This window comes from Miscanthus floridulus, chromosome 10, assembly GCF_019320115.1.
Source record: "Miscanthus floridulus cultivar M001 chromosome 10, ASM1932011v1, whole genome shotgun sequence".
NCBI lineage: Eukaryota > Viridiplantae > Streptophyta > Magnoliopsida > Poales > Poaceae > Miscanthus > Miscanthus floridulus.
In genome coordinates, this window is record NC_089589.1 from 140,219,516 (window position 1) to 140,230,576 (window position 11,061).

Sequence of the window (11,061 nt, forward strand, 5' to 3'; positions counted from 1 at the left end):
AAAATCCATTGATTTGTTACAAACCAGAAGGAGCCAAAATCCACATGGTAAGTGACATAATCATGCAGGCAATGGAAAGACACCATTTCTTCATATAACTTTTTTTCACTATGTTTTGTTGCATAACTGATTTTCAGGTACCTTTTATTTATATAACTTTTATTTTTAATTTCTTTAGATGTTGCACAACCAATTTCCTGCATGCACACATCCTCTTGGTTTATGTCCAACTCAATATCCCGTAGTTTGAGAAACACATTTGGCTAAAAATATTTTATAATAGCTTATGTCACTAGTAAGATTTTATCTTTTGTACATTTTGTACATTGAAATCATCAAGGGCATCAACATTGTAGAGATATAAAAAAGGTAATGTATTTATACCAAAAGACTATTTATTTTTCAACTGGAAGCAAGGAAAACAAGTAAAATAGCACATGACAAACGCAACCACAGTTCCCCCCAAGAATCTAGGCAAAAATAGCCAAATGATAGAACCCCCATTTTTAGTCTCCCTAAATTCTCCAAGAAATATATGGGCAAACCAGCCCTCAAAGTCCTCCGATTTCCACTCTCTTCCCCACCCCGACCTCAAAAACACCAACCCCCGCCCTCTCCGCCCCGTGAGCGCCACCACCATTCCGTCCGCAAGAATAAGGAAGAGAGCTGCAGGGAGAGCTCCCCTCCACCGGCTTCCCCGCGCCTCCTCCCAGCGATCGCGCCTCCTCCCGGGCGTCCCAGCGGCGGTCGGGTCGCCGGGTTCGGCGCTGGTCCTGGTCCGGGCCCTCCCCCATGGCGTCGCCGGAGCAGGAGGCGGCTGTCGCCGCGGCCGTCGTGGAGGACGTGATGCGGCAGCAGGGCGGAGGATGCGGCGGCTCAGGAGGAGGAGGAGATACGGTTGGGTCCTGGAGGAACCTCGACATTGCCTGGCGCAAGTCGGAGGAAGCTGGTGAGTCGCGGTGTACTTCTCTTGGTCATCTTTTTGTTTCGAAGGAAATTTGCATCTTTTAATGGTAAGTATTCGATTTGAGTTAAGGCTATTGCGTACATGGTAGGCTGAAATTTTCTTTCTTTTTTTGTGATTCAGTCATGATCTTTTCTTTTAGTTTTGTTTGGGATAGAATCTTAGATTATTCTCAGAGTGCATTCATAATAGCTGCAATACAATTTCAAACAGAAGTCCTTAACTCATTTTTATAGCTAGCTGGCTTCCTATATGATTACTCTCTCTTAGGCATTCATAACGCTAGATTTAGCTGCAATGATTCCTTCTTCTTTGCTATGCGCCTTTGTTCCTTGTCACTCCTTGCTCTTGAGTTGACCATATAAAACAGGGCAATGGCCAACAACCTAATTGTAGTTTATAGGTAGTTACTTTTATGATCATCGTGGTTGTCATGACAAAGAGGTGGTATTAATAAGGGTGGACCTCCAAACCTGGCTGCATATATAGAATACCATTGTTTTTTGTTTAAGAATATGATGACTGCTGATCCACTATTCCACTTAGGTTGTAAACAACACCAATCTTGTAATCGAGTTCTTTTTTGAAGGAAGTAATCGAGTTCTTTACATACTGTCATTAGGCTTCTAGCCCATATTTACACTTAAGTGATATAGCACTTGTTTAAAACAATGGTATGGTCTATTTTTTGTATCTTTGGATGTAAAAACACCTATTGCCATTTGTTGTTAGCAACTTAGCATAATCAGGGTCATTTGAATTGGTGCTTCCTTTGGTTTGAGAAATGCAGCAATAAGAAGGTATGAGGCAGCCAACTGGTTGCGAAGGATAGTTGGGGTAGTGTGTGCGAAGGACCTTGCAGAAGAGCCTTCCGAGGAGGAATTCCGTGTTGGCCTGAGAAATGGCATTATTCTCTGCAATGCACTCAATAAGATTCAACCTGGTGCGGTACCCAAGGTTGCATTTCTCTCCTTCAGATCTGTAGTATTTCATTTTCTGCTGTGATTTTGCATACTAAGTATGATGATTTTAGGTTGTGGAGGTGCCATCGGATTCTACTGTCCCTGCCGATGGTACAGCTCTGTGTGCATATCAGTACTTTGAGAATGTGAGGAATTTCCTCATTGGCCTGCAAGATTTAGGTCTTCCAACATTTGAGGCATCAGACCTGGAAAAGGTTACACTATTGCCTGGTTTATTTACTTTTACTTTGAATGATTGACAAGTTTTTATTAACTCCACAATTTTGGTACTATTTAGTGGATTACTCCCTGATTAATAAGGAGTGCTGCTGTAAAAATACTATTAACTAATTTTATTTATATTAGCCATCCCAATTTTATATTTTCACTTGCCATCAACCTCAGGGTGGACAAGGTGTTCGAGTCGTAGACTGTGTTCTTGCTCTGAAGTTATTTTGTGATGCTAAGCAAGTGGGAAAACAATCTCCATTCAAATATGGTGGCATTGTAAAGCCTTTGTCTGCAAAGTATGCCATTCGCAAGAATAATGAACCTTTTACGAAGGTGATGATGAGGAGTCACTCAGCTGAATTACTTCGAGATGGCATATCACTGGAGCAAATAGGTCTTGATTTTTCTCTAGAACCCACTGAAACAGTAAGAATCCATCACCCAGTTCTTCTTTCACATTACTTAACTCTCTTTTTAATTTGTGGTGATACTCATCTTCTTGGCTGTAGACTACTCCAGACTCCATCCGGATGCTTGTTCAAACAGTTCTCTCAGATAAGAAACCAGAAGAAATTCCTTCAGTGAGCCTACTGTGTAGCTAGCTGTTTATGCAATGTGGTTGAGAGAATAAATATTCATACTGAATCTGTAAATTTTCAGGTTGTAGAATCACTCTTGAGCAAAGTAATTAATGAATTTGAGCGCCGTATTGCAAGCCAGAGTGAATTGGTATATTCACTTCTTTTACCAACCTCACAATTCTTGCTGCGTTTTGAGTTTTGACTTAACCAACCATATGCACAGTTGGAATAATAGAGACTATGGAACAGGTGAAAGACACTATGGAACAGGTGAAAGACACTACGGATACAAATGACCGTAACTCAGTTTTGAGAATTGACTCTCCCTTTGACACCAATGTCAGTAAGTCATTATCCAGAGTGGACTCTACACAAGTGGAGTCTACTTCCCCCAGTGATCTGGAAAAGGTATCCACATTTTGTGAATACAGCAATAACTGAATGTTCTTAATTTGGTACAATACTACAATTAAGTATTTGCTACTCCCTCTGTCCAAAAATGTAATATATTTTATTTTCTCCTTAGACAAACATCTCTAACTTTGACCAAATTTACAGAAAATGCATTAATATCTAGAATACCACATAAATACACTATCAAGACATTTTATGATGATCAATTAATGGAACTAATTTGATACTGTAGATGTCGGTGTATTTTTCTATATATTTGGCCAAAGCTAAATAAGTTTGATTAAGACAAAACTATCATTTTTTTTGAGTCACCCGAGGGGGGGGGGGGGGGGGGGGGGGGGGGGGGGGGGGTGAGGGAATTCTCCACCTGAATATATTGCCTTGGAGAGGTAATATAGATTGCCGCTCAAGAAGATACAATGCACACTTACAACACACCACCACCGACAACACACACGGACAGAGAGGAGGACAACCACAAAACAAAGAGAGGGGAACAAAGAACTCCCATGCAGCAGCAACGCCACGACGCCTCCACCATGCTGTCACCGCTGTCGCGGGCACAGGCATGGCCAACGCCTTCGATCTATCCACCCGGTGCTCTACCCTCCCTGTCAAGAGGCAGAGTAGACTCTCAGTGGCAGGAGATGGCCAGAGAGAGCAGCACAGAGGAGATGGCCAAACCGCACGCACCGCAGCACTGCTGGACCCTGCATACAAACGCGAACAGGCACACGGCCCCGCCGCCGGCTCGCCCGCTGCCAAACTGCGCGCCCACAACGCTACCGGAGCCCATCACACGCACCTAGTGGACATCACCAGATCCGGCCAAGTGGCCTCTGGATCCTGCGACACTGCACCGGATCGAAGGCCGGACCCCAAGAACGAGACGCCGCAGGCAACCACCATGGCCACGGGAGGGAGGGGCTGGAGCACTAACTGGGGGGTGGCGGCAGGCACCAGGTACCTGCCGGCCCGGCCGTGGCCAGCTGCCACGCGACCAGGCTGGTCACCAGACGCAGGCGGCCCTAGCAGGTCACCGCCGCCCCGCTCGGAGTTCCGGCCAGCTGCTGCTCTGGAGCGCGCGGGCAGGCGCGCGCCCAAAGCAGGCAAGGCCCGGCAAGATCCGGCCGCGGCCGCGGCCGCCGCCGGCGCCGGTAGATCCACGGCGCAAGGGGCCCGCGCGGTGGAGAACGCCAGATCTGGCCCCGGGAGGCCCAGCTTCGCCCCCACCGGCCAGCCACGACGCCGGAGTTGAAGGTGAAGAGGAGGGGTGGAGTAGGAGAGAGGGGGAGGGAGAGGGTGGCTGTGACGAGTACCCTTTTTGGGGGCCGCCGTGGGCCACCGCCACCGCACGCCGGAGGGCGGTGGCGCCGACGAGCGCCCCCCCGAGTCGCCCTAGGGGAGCCCTGGGAGGACGACGCTTCTTTCAATTAGATAAATCTAATACATGTAGTTACTCAGTACCGGCGTTCAATTTGGAATGGAAGGAGTATTATAGAACTATTCATCCAAACATGTGAAAAATATTAATTTTTCATTCTGGCTGAAATTGGTCCATGCACTTATTTGTCATTAGGCCACTGAAAATATTAAGATGGACGAAGTTGAGAAGAATGCGTCAAGTCTGACGGAAGATGTAAGTACATTAGTACCTGCACCACTAAGCAATGATAATGTCAACAAACATATGCCAAAGGCAGTGAGAAATTTTGATCGAGAACAGAAACACATACAGGTATTTCAAATGGTTTGTGTTCTTCAGTGAATTTAGTTGTATTTTCCACTATCATTCAGTGACTATTGAGACTGACTGTAGGATTTGAAAAGTAACATGTCCACTGTTAAGTCTTGCATGGAGCAGTTAAAACTGCTGTACTCTGAAGACCTTAGAAAGCTTGGTATATTGCGTGCTGAACTTTGGACATCTGTAACCATTAAACATTTTTCTTCCAAAGTTTTGGTGTTCATCATCATATTGTGTTATATTAGGTGATCATTTGCGTATTGTTTCTCATGCGGCTTCTGGATACCGTAAGGTTGTTGAGGAAAACCGCAAGCTTTACAACCAAATACAAGACCTTAGAGGTATAATTTTTTCAGTCTTATGTACTAGAAACATGAGGACTATATACTTATGTTTCATGATTTAATGCGACGTGCGTGCTGAAAAATCTCTTTTCTTCTTTGTCACAAGGAAATATCAGAGTTTACTGTCGAGTGAGACCTTTCCTTCCTGGAAAAGTAAGTTCCTCGAGCAGTGTTGCTGGAATAGAAGACAGAACCATCACACTTATGGTACCATCAAAATATGGAAAAGATGCAAAGAAGTCTTTTACTTTCAACAGTGTCTTTGGGCCCCTGGCCACACAAGGTTAAACTCACAAGTTGCTCCACTGAATTATTTGTTTGAAATTAGACCTTTTTTTTCGTTAAGTGACAAAATCTTTCAATTAGTGCAGAGGAGGTCTTTACAGACATGCAACCTTTGGTCCGTTCTGTTCTTGATGGCTTCAATGTTTGTATATTTGCATATGGTCAAACTGGATCGGGAAAGACCTTTACAATGGTGCTTGACCTGTCAACTATGTTACTTTTTACACGAGTATTGATACTTTTTGCAATATGAAAACATTGTTTTCTGGCTGCTGCAGAGTGGTCCCAAAATTTTGACAGAAGAAGGGCTCGGTGTCAACTACAGAGCACTAAATGATCTATTCAGTATCCAGGAGCAGAGGAAAGATACAATTTGTTACGAAATTGCTGTACAGATGATGGAGGTCTACAACGAGCAAGTGAGAGATCTCCTTCAGAATGGTGGAAACAAAAAATATCCTTTCGTACTGAGCCTTTTTTTCTGAAAGCAATTTCGTACTGAGCTTGATATTAATCCTGCTCTTAGATATCTTAACTTTTTTTTTGCATATATTGAACATCTATTTTATTTATGATATTGGACCTCCTTAACGACAAGAAACATTGGAAATTCGAAATAATTCTCAGAAAGGAATTGCAGTTCCAGATGCAAATGTGGTTCCAGTCACATCGACCTCTGATGTAATTGACTTGATGAATCTTGGCCAAAAGAATCGTGCAGTTTGCTCAACTGCCATGAATGACCGAAGTAGTCGCTCCCATAGGTTTGTTTGTTGCTTTTGCATTAGTGCCTCCAGTTCCAGGCATGATGTTGAACTTGGTGTTTTTCGCTGATGTTTGAGTAAACCGATTACAGCTGTCTGACTGTTCATGTTCAAGGACGAGATTTAACATCTGGAACAGTCCTAAGAGGTTGCATGCATCTTGTGGATCTAGCTGGCAGTGAAAGAGTTGATAAATCTGAAGTGGTAGGAGATAGATTAAAGGAGGCAGCGCACATAAACAAGTCACTGGCTGCACTAGGCGATGTGATTGCAGCCCTAGCCCAGAAAAGCACACATGTTCCTTACAGAAATAGCAAACTTACTCAACTATTACAAGACTCTCTTGGTAACTATCCAAAGCTCCATATCCTTGGTTTGCAACTTGTCGGCACCAAAAAAATGTGTTGTAAGTATTTTGTTTCCATTTTTCAGGAGGACAAGCGAAAACATTGATGTTTATTCACATAGCTCCAGAACCAGATGCTGTTAGTGAGTCCATAAGTACTTTGAAGTTTGCCGAGCGTGTTGCCACTATTGAGCTTGGAGCAGCCAAGTCAAACAAGGAAGGAGGAGAAGTCAGAGAGCTCAAAGAACAGGTTCGTCTATATGAACTCTGCTTCATGGCTTTCTTGAGTTCACAGGGCTTGTGACCAATATATTCTATGAAATTGTGCCTCATTACTTTCTTACTACAGATTGCTTGCCTCAGGGCAGCATTAGCTAGGAAAGATGGAGATCATGAGAGCATACGAAGCACTCAATCAAGCCCAGACATATATAGAATGAGAACGGGTAATGCATCACCTGCATCGAGGCACCCAATAGAAGATGGAAGTATAGAGGTATTCCTTTTTTTAGTCAAAATTTATGATATGGTCTTTTCCTTGGTCACAATTTGAATTGATCCATATTCATGGCTTGATACTTGTAATGGTGCTCAGAACGACTCAGCATTGGGAGATTTGGCTGAGCACTCACAGTTCGGGAGCAGCAATTCCCTGCCAGAGTTGGGACCTGATGGCACACAAGATCTAGCCTTCTACCAAAGAAGCAGCCCTGAACAGCAATGGAGCTGGTCTGGGTCTGTTGCAACAGAGGATTCCGATGATTTCGAGGTTGCAACTAATTGCTCGTCAGAGCTAGATTGTGTGAGACCATCTAGTGCCCCAAAAGCTTCAGGTTTAACAAATGGAGGGGGCTCAGCTGCAAGAAAGACCCAACTCAAAGGTGCAAAATGTTCAGACCTTAGGTAATCATCTACTCTAATTTATATCTTAAAATTATGCTAGAAGGTAACTAGCAAATGCTAAGATCAACTATTCTGACTATGCGGTTTTCTTTTTAATTACTTTAGAGTGAATCCCGCAAAAAGGTCATCGCCATTACAGAAAAAGCTGAGTGCACCCTCACCAACGCTAATCAAGAAGAGCGGTGCTGAAGGAAAGAAAACTCCAAATGGTAAAACAGGAACCAAGAAGTAAGCAATCCAGATGAAACTTGGTTTTGTTGTGACCAACTTCACCATGGTCAGGGACAGATAAACATGTTGATCCTACTGGGTGATACATTGATGTTTGACAGATGAATATGTCAGTCCTTTTGAGAGAGGTTGCTGGATCTTCAGCCATATGCTGTAAATCACTCGTTCATTTTTGTTGTAGTACACATAGAAAAGGTCAGAAAAACCTCGAGATTGGGAAGAAAATCATGACCACAAGGATATTTTAACCTTCTTCCTAATGTGCATATCTATCAGAGTTTAGTAAATTTTGATATGATGTATTCATGAGTAATGTCCAACCCTGTGATTGGTTGCTTGTAAATTTTTGTGGTCTTATTTTTGGTTTACACAACCACAAATAATATGTTAATAACAAGCCAAAAGAATGAAGATGCTAAGCATACATGACTTCACAAAAGAGGATAATCCATTGTGGGCGCAGCGGACGGTATCAATGGAACAAACGGGAGCTAAAAGTTTAACACCCAAATGTAAACGGATCAACAAAATTAGGAACTTTTGGAGATTTCTTTGAAAGTTCTGAATGCTCAGAAGTTTGGTTTGGAACTTCCCGACCAAACTTTGAAAGTTAGAATTTGCACAGACCATGAACTCGAAAGACACATATTCAGAGTCGTTTCTTGACATTTTGAGCTGAAGTTTAGCATGTGACTTATACACAAAGCACTTGCAACAACTAGCTAGACAATCTTTCAATTTCCATCACTAAATCATCAACATATCAAATAACACATATGCCTCACATGTCAACACAACAATATGCCATCTAACATGAGCAAACTCATTCAATCTTCAACAAGTGGCGCCAATACCATGATGCAAAATCAATCAACTCATATGGCAAGAGGAATACTGAATCACAACTACACAAAATTTACATGGAATCCCGCCCCTTGCGGGGGCGGGCGGAGACAAGCTAGCAATCCACTAGAAGATGAAGATACAAGAGGTGGGAGCTAACAAGGTTGGTGGAGGCTCCAAATCCCCACAAATTTCACTCTCTAGTGGATGGATTTAGTATACCAAAGTCACACCCTCTCAAATTTCCTCCCTCTCTCAACCCGAAAACAGGGGAAAACAAGCCACACCATGAGAAGGGGAGCTTGGGCTCCCCATTTGGGCTGGTTTGCCCACCTTGCAAAAGGTAACTCAAATTTGAAGAATATTACAAATGAGCCCCTAGACACCAATGTCACACCCCAAAATTTCTATTTTGGGTTGTGAATAGTTTACACTAAATAAAGATAATGTTTTTATGATTTTTCTAAAATTTCCAAGACTTAATTAGGCTTTTAGTCATTTAAAAAGTGCAAAATGTGAATTTTTAAATAACTTTTTATAATTTACATTGAAAAGGTGTTGCATTCATGCCGGTTGCATTTGGTGTTTATGAGTGCAAATGGTTTCAAAATACGTTAGAGTGACGTTTCATTCTCTCAGGGAAATTTTCCAACCTTTTTTAGAATTTAATTCCTTTTTCCTTGGCCTTAATATTTTTCTCTGATCATCTCAACCATCTTTTCATGAGCTCAAACTCGTTTAGTTGAGTTCCTTATCTTTCAACCTATCTCCAGAATTTTTCTCGTGATTTTTTGAGCTTCGAGCTATTTTTCAAGGCTTAAATACTAATTCTAGATTTTTTGGAATTATTTTAATTCGCTAATTCATTTTTATCCAAAAACCTTAATTTTCCACCGTCCCAAACCTGGCATATAAGGCCTTCTTTAGTTCCTCCCCTAAAGTTTTGTCTTCATCACATCGTATGTTTGGACACATGCATGGAGTATGTCTGAACAATGTTATGAGGCAAGTGTCCTTGACCATACTTGCTCCTACATTTTTGTTTTACTTTGAGTTATAGTAGTTAGACCATTAGTTTGCATGCAGAATCTAAATTCGAATCCCATGTTAGGGTTGACTAGAACTTGTTATATCATCCTTGAAACCTGGTTTGGATGGGTAGGAGTCATGCCTAGCCTTGCTGTCATGGATGGTTGGGTTGGTTATAATGTAAACCTGATTAATTGACTATGCACATGGATCTGGGGTTGGTAACCTCAGTAACCTCTTTTAGTAGCAACATGGTGAATAGGGAATCTGAGCAGGATGGAAGGTTTGGTATGATGGTATTTGGTTTTGATATATATTGTGTTTCTTGGGCTGGTGCTCGTACCTGCTTGGATTCTAAGGACCGGTTCATGGATAAGTAACCCGGCTTAACAGCGCAGCCACGAGGTCTATATGGTACGACCTGGCTAACTAATTAGCTGCCCGTTTCTGTGCATTGTGGAGAGTTTGGTGGCACAAGATGGGGCCTAAATCGGCGAATCCTTAGTGAATGCACAGGGGTGGGAACAACAGCTTTATAAAGGCCTTGTAGTGTCACCCCGCTAAGCACCTAGGTAATGTGAAGCGTGTGGGGAAAACACAACTCGTGGTGAAAGTGTGTAATCTCTGTAGAGTGTAAAACTGATATATTAGCCGTGCTCATGGACAAGAGCGGCCTGGACTTTTCTTGATTAGATGGCTCTGGTTCGGATGGTTGGGTGATTCCCTTGGTAAGGGAATGGGTGAATGGTTTTGGGGGCTTGGATGGAATCCAAGTGTGGTGCTCGGATGGGATCCGAGTGTTGGTTCAGTTGGTTCTCTGAGGAGAAGGTAGAATTTCACTTAGTAATTAGGTGCTAAGGATCTAAGGTGATATAGGATAAGTCAGTTAAGTGCTCAAGTCAAACCCCATAAGCCTTTCCTTGTGTTGTCCCTCATGTCATATTTTCTTACACTTACAGAGTACATTTCGATGTACTCACCCTTCTCTTTGTCCCCCTTGCTACCCCACCCAACTGTTCGGACGAGGAGATGGAGCTTGAGACAGTGTCAGTGCATGGAGTTTCCCGAAGATGGTGTCGATGCTAGGCTGGTGTACCCCCGGTCGGCTGCCTGCGGGGATGGAGACCCTGCTCTGCTGGAACTTTGATGTAATTTGTGTTTAGACCCTCTGGTCATTTTTCTAATAATGTTACACTTTTGTAATAAACACTGCTTTGTATCACTATTTGTCGTCGCATGTATGAATAAACAGATCCTGGCATACATGTGATGTGCATTCATTTTTGTTTTATAAAACCGGGTGTGACAACCTAACCAAATATATAAGCATCATTTTGCATATAATGTAATTGCTCAAATCAACCTCAAATAGTGTCAGCTGCAACATCACAATTATTCAACTCAGCGATGACTAAAC

The 11,061-nt window shown here is 42.8% G+C and overlaps 1 protein-coding gene across 1 annotated transcript; it reads left to right on the forward strand.

Moving 5' to 3' along the window:
- The first annotated feature begins 663 nt into the window (after window positions 1–663).
- Window positions 664–8,093, forward strand: LOC136487370 (kinesin-like protein KIN-14P). The gene is made up of 19 exons (XM_066484536.1): window positions 664–949; window positions 1,755–1,921; window positions 1,998–2,141; window positions 2,332–2,583; window positions 2,667–2,738; window positions 2,818–2,886; window positions 2,988–3,146; window positions 4,732–4,890; window positions 4,972–5,053; window positions 5,145–5,240; window positions 5,350–5,526; window positions 5,615–5,721; window positions 5,807–5,982; window positions 6,131–6,292; window positions 6,385–6,638; window positions 6,725–6,888; window positions 6,988–7,134; window positions 7,234–7,541; window positions 7,647–8,093. The coding sequence occupies exons 1-19, from the start codon at window positions 793–795 to the stop codon at window positions 7,771–7,773; spliced, it is 2,979 nt and encodes a 992-aa protein (XP_066340633.1). The 5' UTR covers window positions 664–792; the 3' UTR covers window positions 7,774–8,093.
- Window positions 8,094–11,061: the final 2,968 nt, after the last annotated feature.

What these genes read in the sequence shown, in the direction of transcription:
- LOC136487370 (XM_066484536.1), top strand. Translation starts at nt 793, where the DNA reads ATGGCGTCGCCGGAGCAGGAGGCGGCTGTCGCCGCGGCCGTCGTGGAG. An exon ending in CTCTAGAACCCACTGAAACA is followed by an intron (nt 2,584 to 2,666) that starts GTAAGAATCCAT and finishes TCTTGGCTGTAG; the next exon opens with ACTACTCCAGACTCCATCCG. An exon ending in CGAAGTAGTCGCTCCCATAG is followed by an intron (nt 6,293 to 6,384) that starts GTTTGTTTGTTG and finishes AACCGATTACAG; the next exon opens with CTGTCTGACTGTTCATGTTC.